Below are 14,258 nucleotides of genomic sequence, written 5' to 3' on the forward strand. Positions count from 1 at the left end.
AGAACCTCCTGGGAAGTGTTTAAACCACACAGATACCCCAATCACCAGGGATCCTGATTTAATGGTGTTGAAATACAGCCCATTCATCAGTACTTTTAAAAGCTCCCTGGAATGATTATACCATGAAGCAGCTTCTCAGACATTAATGTGCATACAAATCATCTGGGGAAATGGTTAAAATGATTCAGTAGATTGTGATTCAGCAGGTCTAGGGTGGGGCATGAGAGTCTGCATTTCTAACAAGGTGATGTCTGTGGTGCTGCTCTGTGGACCACATGTGAGTAGCAAGGCCTATTAAACTGACATCTTTGGGAATAAAGCCAGAGCTAGAACCAGTGCTCGCTCACTCGCCTTCCTTCCCTCTCTTCCTCTCCCCAACATACATTATTTATATATTTTAGATTCCAGTGGCGAGTAAGAGCATGACAGAGAAGACTGAGAAGGACATGTCAAACTGCCTAGATGGAAGAACTATGAGGTTAACAAATGTGACAATGTGCCATAGTGCCCGCATAGAGCCTGGAACATGAGCCCTTAGGAATTGCTGCTGAAGGTGGATCTGAACATTCTCAAGGGGCATATGCACAGAACGGGTCATTCAATTGGCCTCAAAGAAGAGAAGGAAAAATTCGAGCCTAAGTCTTTCCTTTGAATAGTAATAATTTCAGCATCTGAACTGCTCTTTCCCTATATCTCCATCAAATTTGCTTCAAAATCTGGCTTAAGACTCAGGTCTTCAAAGACTGGTACCTTGATTGAATTGCCCTGGTTCTGCTCATTTCTCTGTAGTTTAAAGAGTAACTTTTTTCTAGGACTAAGAAAGTACATATAGCATAATGTTTTCATTATGGATATATTTCTTTATTATCTTCTTCATGACTAAATTATGAGCTCCTGAAGACCTGTGACCTTCATTTCTTTGGTGTTACTCTCACAACATTTAATAAATTTATGCTTATTGCCCACATAGTAGACACTTAGCACTCTCACTAATGGGCAGTCAGGAAGCACTTGATTTCATCTGAAAATAAATGAGTAGGCTTCAGCAGTACAAGTATAGGGTAACACATGGAATAAACACATTGCCTTATTTATTTGAGCAGATTATAATTTTTTTCCTTAAGTATGACTGAAAAAAAACCCAACAGGGCCACTTTATAGCAAATCCATACTGGAGTTCTCTATTAAAAAAAATAAATATAGGCTTCAGTTACAGAAGTAAATGGTGAAATATTAGTCTTCCTTCTATTATATTCAGAATTCACTTGACTATAGACTTTGCAAATAAAAGTATATGAAAGTCATTGAAGAATTATTAAAAGACGCAGAATCAAAGTGTTTAACCCAAGGAAATGGATAAATTCATAATTATTTTAAACTTTATGAAGAGTTCTTCATTTGAAAATGGTAATGAGGATCAAAGACAATGCCCAAAAAAGATACTAAAGGAATGTTAAATGAATGTAAGTGAATGAATGAGCTGTTCTCAGGTTCCATTGGTATGAAACAAAAGGATACAGATTTCTAAAGTAGCACGAGTAATGAAACACAATGCTGAATGAAACAGCATTCAGAATCCTGATACGGAGACCAACAATATTGTTTGTCAACTAGACTTCAATTAAAAGAAATTTTAAAAAAGAATCCTGCTGTGGTCAAAAGTCTCCTAGTAATGAGATGGAGCGGGTTTTAATCTCAGTTTTGCCAGCATGGCCTTGGGCATGTCATTTAATCTTTCAGGTCTCAGCTTCCTCATATACAAAATAAAATAACATATTTTAGATGATCTCTAAGAGTCCTTCCAGTTCTAGAATTCTATGAATTTTGCAAGTCAAATTAAACTAAAACTTTTGTTAAACATCAGAAGTGTAACCAGTTTCTAGGTAAAGATTCCAACTGGCTTTTGAAATTTCGGTTCAGTACAGAAAACTTATGCTGGCAGAATTCACCATCAGAGGGAAATGAAATTTGTTGCTCTGTATTTTTAAAAGCTTGTAAAGAAGGCTGGACATTCCCTCCCCAACAGGCTTCTAAAAACTGTATACACTTTTGTCTCTCAAGGATGCTTTCAATGTTCTCGCACCTCAAGTTCAGGTGCAAACAGGTTTCCCTGTGGTACTCCTCTCCCATCGATGTGCAGTAACCCATAGAGCATGGTGTGTAAAGGACCCTAGAGTTGGTGGTGCAGAGTGTCATGATCACATCAGTAATGTGCACTTCACAGAGAGGGAGTTGTGGCATCTAGTGAAATATCTGCCAAGTGAGAAACATCGGATTAACTACCAAACCCGTCAAGTTCTCTAAAATACGTGCGTTTGAACTTGGTATTAAAGGTAATCATTCTTTGGCAATGGACATAAAATAAAAGAATCCATTCTTGTATTTAACTTTTAAATACTTACTAATTCAACAACAGCAAATATATCTTATTCCAGAGGATTCAGCTGCTCCATCTTTCAGTCAATCTTGCCCATTATCAGCAAGGATCTAGTGACTCTTACCCTGTAAATTATCCATTACTTCTCTCTTAGCTATTTTGATGGAAATTGTCTATTTTTATTCCCTTATATATCCCCTTCCTGCACACATATCCTGGTTTATATATGCTAGGACCTATGTTGACTGAAGGAAACCGAATCTAACTAAAGGGAAATCTTGGTAGCCCAGTAACTACCAAGCTGTGTTTCTTGCTCCTGTTATCTATCTGCCCAGCAGCAGCAGCAATGGGGAGGGAGGGAGAGGGCTGCTCACCATCGTCCCACAGGGACCTAGTCTGATGAAGGATTCATTTTTCCATGTGCTTGCATGATCATCACAGCCCTAGAAAGAGAATGTGGTGAATCTGACCCTGGCTCTTAAAGCTTTTACCTTGAAGTGACTTAGCAACACTTCTGCTCTCATTTCTTTCAACTTATACATTCTATACCTAACTTGAAAGGGAGAGGGGGCAGGGATATAAAATCTCTACCTGTGTCCAGAAAGCATAGTGAAGAGAGATGGCTTCCACACAAGGCCATGCCAGCGCTGGCATTACAGGGAGCCCTCCTTTGGTCACTTTTCACCCCTACTTGAGTGCTGTACCAGATGTCTCTGGCCCCCAACTAGATCTGCCCTTGAACTACTATAGTATGTCCCACCAGCATAGGGAGGAGTTTTGTCAAGAGGAGACGGGACTATGACTTCTTTGTCCTACTCTCCCATTCTCTTTCCTCAAGTTCCAGAAGGGTTCTCCACCTCCTCTTCCTTCTGACAAGGAAATCTTTTAAGTACTGATTCCTCACAACACCATGACTCTCAGTGAAACTCTATATCTGGACCTCCAACTTTGCTTGTAAATGTAAAGGAAAGTTTCAGAGTTTTGAAATATCTTGTCTCTCAACAAATCCACGGCAAGACTAATATTACTAGGGATTCAAGAAGGCAACATTGAGACTCAAAGCAGAACAATGGAGCTGTGGTTTGAGTGATAGATGCCCTGACCCCAAACAATAAATAGTGTGAATTCAATGGATAGAGTAGTTGGAGAGCAGCCTAATTTCCAGGGAATGAAAAATGCATCTGCTTGACATTTTCAAAACTGTTATCTTCAAATTAAGCAATGTAGAAAATTAAACTTCAGGGCTGTAAATTAACCGAAATTCTTTTTATTATCTGGGGCAGTCTTTAAATTAAAATATAGTATGAGTACTACTATCCAATCAAAAATATCTATGCTGTCACTGAGGGTTTCCCCCAGTGAAGCATTTAGAAGTTGGTCATATCAGAGAAAATTCTTTCATACAATCTTCACTAACAAGTATCGATACTAGCCACAATTTCAACAACAATTTATTTCAAAGGGAAAACAGGCAAAGAATAAAAATAGTACAGTATATTCTGCCTCACTTTTTTATTTTTGAGAATATATACTCATCTACTTTCAATCTTCAAGTGCACTTTTTGGATAATTTCTCTTCTTTTCTATTTCATAGGAACTCATGCCAACTCAGGTGGATTTACGTCAAGGAATTTAAGTTATTTTTAGAACAATCCATCGTATAATCTTTTACACAATCTCACTCTATGTTAAGGAGATTGTTAAGGGGGTTGCAATCAGGTGTCTAATCAAAATTTTTATTAAGACTTCATCAGGCCCTCCGTAGAACACTAAGTTCATCCTTGAAACTCACACTTTCCCTTCTGCTGCTGCTTTTTCCTGTAGCTCATGTTCCACCTCCTATAGTTACTCAGCATCCATATGAGACACAAGTCTCCCACATACTCACATCCATAATGCCCTGCCCAGGTCAGACCTTCTCCCCTTGCCAAATGTCAGAGATCTGTTAAGAAGAAAACAATCTAATTAAAATAATTCACTCATTCTTAACTTTCTTGGGAATCTTTGCATTTAAGATAAATTTCTAATTGTGATGCTTTCAGTAGTATACATAACGATGTGAATAATTTCAGCAATGAAAATAGATGAAAAATATATATACACATACACACACATAGAGAAGGAGGAAAGCAAGCTATACATATGAATATAATTATTGGGGGAGACATCTTCAAGTTATTACTTACCTATTAAAAGCCAGGCTGGCTCTGAATTTCTAATTATTATTCTATGTATCTTTAACAAAAACATGAAAGACACCATATTTTATGTAATTGACAATGTTACTAAAAAAAAAAGTATTGATTCTTATGACCGCAAATAATAAAAATTCACCATTAAGTCACGCAAAATCAATGTATCATTCTTAAGTAAGTCAGAGAATCAATTAACACCAAGAGAGGAAATCCATTAGTTTATCTGCCTCCTTTGCTAAACCCTGAGGGTAAATCCATTTTGTAGAGCAAAATGATTGTATCTATTTCATTGAATCTTACAACTACGGAATTAAGATAGCAGCTTCACGTCCCTGTGCACTAAAATGATAAGTCCTTCTGTCAATTTTAGTAAACAAAAGGAAGTCCTCCCAGCAAGAAAGCATTTACACAGTGGGTTTTTTTTAAAGAGGAGTCTTCTATGTCATAGTCACAAATCTTAAGTAATGCTGTCTTAGCTCTTGAGACAAGAGAGAAAGGAAAGAAAATAATAGCCTGAAGTTTCCTCTGTATAGGAGAAGGCCTGTGACTTCCCCCAAGATCAGAATGCCCCAACGATTTTTCTCTATCAGTTCTAAATCATAATAGTCTCTACTTATGTGCTTAAGGCCAAAAGTTTGTCCCAAAAGTGGCCTGGAACTTTGTGCTGATTTGATATTCTGAGGCCTCAAGACTAAAATTGAAACTTAACCCAGAGAAAGAACTAATCTAGAACCAGAACACTCTTTACAGATAGACTATAGGTAAACTTCATTTTAGCTTTCTTGTTTCAATTCAGTGTCTGTTTTCTAACCCGCCAAAGGCTTCGAAAGCTTGACTTTATGCAGATGTCAATAACCTGTTCATTTGCTCTGTGATGGATTAAAAACAGCCAATAATTCTTTGCAGCTCCTCATATCAGAAGATGGAGTCTATAGGGTAAACTCTGGAATCTGAGCTGGCCCTGTAACTCACTTTGACCAACAGAATGTAGGGGAAATGACACTGGAGGACTTCCAAAGGGCCTTGCGACTTCCCCTTTCATGCATCTAGAACTCAGAGATCTGCCACAATCAGGATGAAAAACCACCTGGGGAGAGAGGCTTACATTCTCTGCCTTCTCAGTTGAGCCCAGCCCCAGTGACCTGACAGCTAAAAGTAGCGTATGAGTGAAGCACATGAAGGCAGACCAGCAGGAGAACCAGTCAACCCTCAAATCGTGAGAAGCCATAGTTGACATTTTAAGCCACTAAGTTTAAGGGTGGTTGGTTATACAGCAACATGTAACAGATACAAGCTCCCTGGGAGGAAAGTCTTTTGTTTCCCTCCATCTTCTTGCAAAATCCTTCTCACTGAGGCAATCTCACCTATAAATATAGAATACCACCTGCCAAATTGGAAAAAGTGGCAAGTAAGCTAGCATCAAAATGTCAGCCAACCAACCAGGAGCTTCTCTATTCCTCATAATGGCTTGAAATTTCCTACATCTTGGATATGCCCCACAGGCCAATGTAAATCAAAATATATTTCTAGAAAGAAAGGATGACATGGGAGAGCAAAGAAGGAGAGAAAGGCAGAGCTAAGTGAACCCTTTATCACTAATATGTGAGCTAGACTTAGGTTTCTGAGAAGGGAGCTTCTAATGTGGGCAGTTAGCCAGCCAAATGGCTGACACTCAGCAGGGGACTTTGGGTAAGGTTGGGTGCACAAAACACTGTCTTGGGAGAACATGTTGCAGAGGAATACCAGAATGCGTGCGGAATGGTGGAGCATGAGGGTGGGGCAAGAGACTGAGAGCAGCCCGCCAGAGGAAAGCTGACCCTCATTTCTTTGTTGGTTACTCTAAATATACTCAAACACTTGTAGAAAATAGGAGAAATGAAATGTCATTTTTCTCACATGACAGCCATCTACTCACAGTGTAGCTACAGTAAACTGGTCAAATTATTAACCTACATAGACACCCGCACATGTATCAGCCATTAACAATACTCCCACAGGGTCAATACTGAGCCACGTTGAATCGCAGGAGGAGGAGGCCTGATTCCACTCCTGGAGTATGGCTGCCTCCCTAGCAAGCAGGCAGCCAACCATGACCACTGACCTCCACAAAACAAGATAGAAGAAGAGCTTATCCCTCTACCTCTGAATCAGGGCCAGTCTAAGCAAAGGAGAGAATCCTTCCTTATCCACATTAAGACTCACCATCAGTCCTTTAAATGCTGTACATCTTAGACACAGAATTTATCTCTCCCCACACCCAAAGCATTGTTCCTCTTTCCTCTTCCCACAACATACCACATAGCCCTTATCGCAGAGCATTTATCTCATGAAAGCTTTAAACGTTCCTGTGCCTGCCTCCCTCCCTGAGGGTGTTTTCCTTGAGGGCAGGGCCCTAGTCTTCATAGTTTTCTATCTCTAGAGCCTAGCAGAGTATTTGCCACATGTTCAGTGAATGCTGAAATAAGAGCAACCAGTTGACCAAAAGTAGCTACCCAAATGCGTCAATACTAAAAATTGTAAATCTTAAATGATAAGTTAGTATGTAGACGCAGAGAGGATGGTATTTTGTTGTTGTTATTGTTCTTTTTTAGGAAGATTAGCCCTGAGCTAGCATCTGCCATCAATCCTTCTCTTTTTGCTGAAGAAGACTGGCCCTGAGATAACATCCATGCCCATCTTCCTCTATTTTATATGTGGGGCGCCTACCACAGCATGGTTTGCCAAGCAGTGCCATGTCCAGACCCGGGATCCAAACCAGCGAACCCTGGGCCGCCAAAGCAGAACATGTACACTTAACCACTGCACCACTGGGCCAGACTGAGGATGTTTTTTTTAATATAGCTGCTTTGAAGAGATGTTGCCTAAACCTCGTTGTTGAGCATGCCCTTATGTGCCTCTATATGCCATTATATTTCTGTCATAAACTATAACATTGCTTCTAACCAGAGCACCAATACAACCTATAACGTCATCCCGTCAATATTCTTTTCTTAATGACCATGCCTAAAACTCTGCCTCGTTGCCTAGCCTGGAGTCACCTTTAGTACGCAGCATCAACAAGCATCTGTGGTATGAATGGATGACTGATTTACCTTAGCTGCCACCCTTCACTACTCTTTCCAACCAGGTACCCCTACCCACCTATGGATTGTGCAAGACTGGTTTTAGACCTAGCAGGAAAAAATAAATAAATAAAAAGTGACTTAGCCAAAACAGCCTTTAAAATCAATGTCATCTTTTGCTGCTGCTGTATCATGACTGCTGCTCCTTCTTTTCCTGTTTATCACTTTGTTTCTGATGCCTGGTTATAAGTTTGAACATGAACTTTGCTTTCCTCCTTGCCATTCTGATTCTAGCCATTCACTCTGGTTTAGCCCATGACCTTGCTCTCCAGTCTGTTATGTGCCCAACCCTTTTGATAAGCCTTCCTAGTTTGTAACCCTCCAGCCTCCGCTGACCACCCCTCTTCACTCAACTCAGCTTTAATTAGCGCATTTCCCTGGAAAGGCCAGATGACATGGTGGAAAAAGCACTGGCTTCAAATCAGACAACCTGGTTTCCAGTCCTGGCTCTGACACTTATGTGTCACTTAGGGACCCAGCAAGGATTTTGGGGAGATATTTTAACAAAAGGACTGTTTATAACAGTGCAGCGTTGAGGGAAACAACAGGAGATGCTGAGGCACCCCAGGGACTAGGAAGTGTGGGAAGCCAGTTCCACCCATAGGCCTAAAGAGGCTCCGAGAGTAAAGGTGTTATTGAAGGCTGGTAGAAAGCTAGAGTCATGGCAAAGGGGCTGCTTGGTAGAGCTGTATTCACTCCGAGGGATACAGCCACCTCGAGAATGATGCCAGAGCAGGATCACACTTTCTTCCCATGCTCTGATCTCCTGTTGGTGCCCCCACTGACTGAACTCAACCAGAAACCAGAGGAAGAAGGCTCTGCTAACTAGTGCACAGAAGCCAACACCCTAGCGGTCAGGGAGGGTAGAGAAAATAGATGGTGGGGTAATATAAAATCACGAGAATAGTTTCTATATAAGTTTAAGCTAATAACTTTACCTTTCTGGCTTCAGTTGTCTTATCTATGCAACAAGGTGTTTTGAGACTGTTTTGAGATAATACATGCAAAAGCAACTGCAAAAAAATTGCTTATTTTATTATAAATTATCCCTCATTTAGCCATGCATTCTACATTTTGCAATACTTCAATGTCTTTGAGAGTTATCTCTTAACCTAAAGCTGTGACCACAGCCACTCAAGCCTCACTGTTGACCTTAGGAAGAGTTTCCTGGGACAAAAGAGACGTGGATACAACTCCTCATCCAAAGACACGAATAGAAATACCATGAAATAAAAAGGAAAGTCCTCACTCAATGAAATCCATGTTCCTTCCCCATCTACGATTCCTGGAAACAAACTGAAATTGAGGGGTACCTCCATGAGGTGCAGAAGTCCTTTTCCTTGCTCTCTCTAGGAAACTGCCCAGAATCTGAGGTTTAAAGTGTGTTGTTCCTTGTCCCCAAAGTTCAGAGACATCTAGAAAGATTAAACTCATCCTGGACCTATTTGCCTAGACCAGAGTCATCTAAGATTCTTGTAATGGGTTAGATTTTTCCAGAAAGTCAACAAGTTTGAAAGCAGATTTCTAAATCTGGACCCTTTCAATTAAAAACAATTCTGTAAGGGAAAGCTGTGATGTCACACAACTAGAAATAGCTTTGACATTTGCAATTACAAATCTGTCTTTCTTTTTCATATATTGCCATTATTTTCAGAGCTAAAAGGGATTTTGGAGATCATTTAGTTGAATTTCCTCATTTTTCAGATGAAGAAACCTGAAACACAGTAACAGAGAACAAAGACTCACCTTGATTTCCTAGATTGCTAATCTAGTCCCTTCAAAGCAACACACATCCTCTTTTAATATCCAAGATCTATAATCAAACAAAATTTTCTGAGGTGTTAAATTCTTCATATTAAATACTACTGGATACTCACTTTTATATGGCCCCAGTTATTAACTGTGAAAGAAAGGAGTTTTTAAAAATACGCACACCAAACAGTGCTCACCATAATTTCATGTGTCCCATAATTTTATCTGAGAGGAAGAACATTCTTTCTTGTTGACAGAAAGTAATCCATCATGGGCCTTGATTTTCTTAATGTTACATAACCATTTAATCATTTTTAAAATTGCTATAATAATTCTGTCTCCTTTATTTCTCTCTCTAAAAATAGTAGTTGTCTTTCATCTACTAATTTTAATGGTTTTTAAATACTGCCGTCTGCTTTATATTTCAGGGATGACTTCTAGCTGCGTCAGTTACATGGATCCCGCCAGCAGTACCCTGTTTGACTCACTCACTCAGATGCCTCCAGATCTGAGTAACTGGAGAGCTGAGCATTTTCAGGATCTGCATGTTAGCTCTGTGGTATAATGACTGATGTCAGCCTCAACTTTGCCAAACATCTCTCATCACTACTAGTTATACCCCTTTCTAAGCTATTGGGCTTGCTCTCTCTTTCTGGAGCACACTCCCTTTCACATATTTGCAGTATAGATTCAACAATATGACAATCATTTTCTTTCCTTAAAGTGCCACTGCTGCAATGGACAAAAATAACTTATTACTGTTGTCACAGCCTGGTGGGGGAGGTGGTAAAAGAGAGACGAGAAGTTGCAGTAACTAGTCTGGATGTGTTTAATCTCCTCTCTTTGTCCAAAATGATTCTACTCTCCTGGCCCAACTCTTAAACTCCTGGTTATCCAAACTCCCTGGGACTTTCATGTTTTCTGGAGAAAAATAACAAGCAAATGTTGACTTCTATGGTGAGCCTATAGTTTTTAACTTGCTTTAGGCCCAGGCCCTGGAATCCATTGCCAGCCACGGGCTTCTGTGAGTGTTGTTTTCTTGATTAAAAAAAAAAGTAATACATTGCACAAAATAGGCCATGGCATGCTTTCTATAAGCATCTAGGACAGTTGAGGGAATGCAAGCCTCAGCCAAGCAAGTAAACACACATTTAATAGTACGGTAACATGGATCAGGAAAACGTTATTCTGAAGCACAGCGTCAAGAGAGAAAGAATACACTCGCCGTTTATTTAATGTTTTCCTTATGTTTCCTCAGAAGAGCACTTATTCCTTGACAAGCTTTTCCTGCCCACTGCATCTAGTACTTCTTTCTTGGGATGGCTCAAGGACTCTAGCTTCTCACCGTGTTTATTTATTTACACTGCCATTCCTGTTCTCATCCAAACTAACATACGTCTGCACAACACACAGTGAAAAGTAAATGTCTTTCTTCATGTTCATTTCCCTGAAGTTGTTCACCAAATTGGTTTTGTACATCCCTCTTGCAATCTCACCCCATCCAGCTCAAGTATCCCGGATTAGACAGGCCCTCTCTGGAGTCCTTTTCAAAGGGAGCCTCCCACAGCCTTTAAATCCCCCATGCTTTATGGTGCAGATATTCAAAATCTGAGGTATTAAGTAAGAGGGAAAGCAACTGACAGGGACAGGCACAGAAAATAGAGTAGCTTCTTTTTTGGATAATCATTATTGGAATTGTCCTGTTATCTGTAACTTTTCTGGTTCAAAGTGATAAATTCAGTCATTTGCAACTGAACATTACGCAGCAGATAAAGGAGGGGAGCGTGTGTGTGTGTGTGTGTGTGTGTGTGTGTGTGTGATGTACCGAAAAGACAGTTTCACCATAGAAAGAGGCATGTTGCAAATGGGAATTCTTGAAAACAAGCCCAAAATCATAATCTTGATGGGGTTATTGTCTTCCCCATAATGTCAAATCTAAAGAAAACTTTTCCTACCTTCAAAATTCCAATACAAGTATGCAAGGTAATAAATGACATTCAATTAAGAGATTAGCATGGAAAGACCAGTCTCTCAGATTTTAATTTTTAGCACTTTGACAAGAATGCATACTGCATGTTCTCTTCCTTTCACATCCAGGCCATTTCATCCCCCAAGTCCTCACTTTGGGGATGTATAACAACTACATCATTGAAGACTTCAGAGTCATACAACAATTTAAAGCACTGCAAATGTGTAAAATGGGATGGATAGGGGCAATAACCTTTTTTTCTCCTCTCATTTATCAACACATAAATTGAAGGCAATCCAGCAACACGGGTTACAAATGGAAGAAAGAGAGAGAAATACAAATCTTATGTCTTTTCCCAGAAAGGCTTTCGCTATTTTCTAAACCCAAATTATTTGAGCATAAGAATTAACAAGGTGTCTATGAATCAGGGACTGTTTCAAAATGACCTTGGCAGTTTGGGGCTGTGTAAAACTGGAGTGCTACAGAATGTACTCCTTCAGATATTCTGTCACATACAACACATAGGACAAGTTTATATGAAAATCATTTGGAGGGGCTTGTGCCTTTCAACTAAATACTTCTTCAACAACTCCTGGAAGCCCATCGACTTGTACTAACGGAGAAAAGAGGTGGGAAGCTTACCATTAACTAATAGTAGGGTGCGCATCGCTCAGAACTGCCTGCCCTCTGTGGTCCCACCCCCTGGTTGACCACTGAATCTTATTTTCCGCTGCCAGGGGGCCCCCACTTGCTCTGGGAACAGAAGGAAGTACTGGGCCCTCCCTGCCTCCCCCAAGACTGGGAAAAATCTTTCCAAATATCATTCCCAGTCCCCTAGATAAGAAACCAAATTGTACAACAGATTCTCTCAGGAAGATAGGGAGACAGAGGGTGAGACAGAAACCGCCCAGCGGAAGCAAGCTGACTACGGAGGGAACTGCCTGAGCGAAGGAGGAATCTTCCAGAGCCGCAGCAAAGGCTCAGTTTGGAAGTCAGCCGCAGCACAATTGAATTTCCAATGGGACAGTCCCGAGCGCACACACCTCCGGAGCCTCCCCTCTCCAGGCAGGTAACCTGCGGCCGAGCTGACCCTCAGCGCCCACTGAGCTTCCTCCAGACCACCCGCCCAGCGCCCAAGTGCAGTTACTTTTATTGAAAGAAAAGGAGAAAAGCCACACAGGAGGGGCTCAGGAAACTGAACAGGAGTCCGCAGCCAGAAACCCTCCAGCGATCTGCCAAGGGGGCGACGGGCGAGCTGCCCAAGATCCAGCCGTAGCGCGCCGGCGCCGGGGGTGGTAGCACAGGGGCGCAGGGGCGCAAGGCCACCGCCAGCCGCGTGCGCCCAGCCTGAGGTGGAGGCAATCAGCGGGACTCGGGAGTGGGGGCGGGGGTCTCGTGCCCCGCTGGACCTTCGGTCCTAACACTCCCAGCCGGAGCGCGCCCACCTCTCCCCGGGAGAGCTGCCCTTTTGAGGGGCTCCTCTCGGCGCGCAGTGCCTCCCCCACTGTCCCCGGCTCATGTTCTCCCGCCTTCTTTGCAGTGTCCAGAGATGCTCCGCTGCAGACCCGGGACCCCTTAGGCGCCTCTTCCCGTCCCTCTGCCAAATCGTAACGCCTGTACTTTTCCAGCTCCCTCTTTCCCTCTTGAAATTGAAAGTTATTGAGGTCGCTCAGGGTTGTTGCTCCAGCAGTTTCCTTCCCCGCCCCCGAGCTCCCCCCGCCCCCCGCAGCCATACCCCCTCTCCCCTCCCTCGCTGGTCCTTCCCTCCCTCTCTCCCTCCCTCCCTCCTCCCCGCTGGGGTGCTCCTGAGAGCCCAACCCAACACTGGAGCGGCTCCTGCTCGCGAACGGCAGAAGCAGCTCGGGGTCTCTCCGCCGCCCCTTGGCCATGGCCGCGGCGCCCACGGCGCCCGCTCCCCTGCGCTCCCCGGGCCCCCGCCGTTGCCGCCGCAGCCGCCGCCACCTCTGAGCCCCAGGGGCCGTCGCCGCCGCCGCCAGCCCGGATCCCGCCCGCGGCCGCCGCCGCCGCGCACCATGCTACCTGCGGCCGCCCCGGCGAGGCCGCGCGCTGCTCCCGGAACCCTCGCTCGCGGCGTTGACAGCCACCCCTGCGGAGCTGCCGCGGTTCAGGGCTTGGACAATTTGAAAGTACAATAGTTGGTTTCCCTCTCCACCCGACCCGCTTCGTTTGCCATCCCAGCACGCCTGTCTATCGGATCTGAGTGGAGAAGTTGTCCGCTGCTTGGGTTCTCTCCCTTGCTCTCTCTCTACACGCCTTACACCTCCATATATTTCTGAAACATTCAATATAATTAATCACAAGCAAAAGGAGAAAAGGAAAGGAAACATTACTGGGTTACTATGCACTTGCGACTGATTTCTTGGTTTTTTATCATTTTGAACTTTATGGAATACATCGGCAGCCAAAACGCCTCGCGGGGAAGGCGCCAGCGAAGAAGTAAGTGCAGGGGTTTTTACGCGTTTGCTTCCTCCCGCCGCGTTCACCTGTCGGGTCGCTGTGCCTGTCCTGAGTCTGCTCCCAGCGGCAGCGGTCCCCCCGCCTTGCACCCCACGCCTCCGACAGGAGGTAACAGTGTGGGATCCGGTGTGGACGGTGTCCTTCACGCCTTCCCCCCGCGCCGCTTTCTTCCCCGGCATCCTTGCCGGTGCCAGAGTCGCGCGGCCCCGACGCTAAGGTGGCTCCCGCCCCCTCGTAACTTAAGGTTCGCGGAGAAGTTCCGTCCTTGGTTAGACCAGCTCTCGGGATCTGCGCTTGCCTTCCGAGACGCAGACGGGGGCCTCGCGCCCCAGGCATCCTGGACGCCTGGCCCGCGGCATGCCCCG

The 14,258-nt window shown here is 43.4% G+C and overlaps 1 protein-coding gene across 2 annotated transcripts in view; it reads left to right on the forward strand.

The window, feature by feature from the left end:
* The first annotated feature begins 12,338 nt into the window (after positions 1 to 12,338).
* RSPO3 (R-spondin 3) overlaps positions 12,339 to 14,258 on the forward strand; it is an 88,934-nt gene continuing 87,014 nt past the window's right edge. The window contains exon 1 of one of the 2 annotated variants that reach the window (XM_008544686.2): positions 12,339 to 13,872. In XM_008544686.2, the coding sequence (XP_008542908.1) occupies positions 13,776 to 13,872 (97 nt within the window). In that variant the 5' untranslated portion in view covers positions 12,339 to 13,775. The remainder of the gene's footprint in view (positions 13,873 to 14,258) is intronic. The other variant, XM_070559355.1, reaches the window with a different exon arrangement.

Source organism: Equus przewalskii, chromosome 9 (genome assembly GCF_037783145.1).
Source record: "Equus przewalskii isolate Varuska chromosome 9, EquPr2, whole genome shotgun sequence".
Taxonomy (NCBI): Eukaryota; Metazoa; Chordata; class Mammalia; order Perissodactyla; family Equidae; genus Equus; species Equus przewalskii.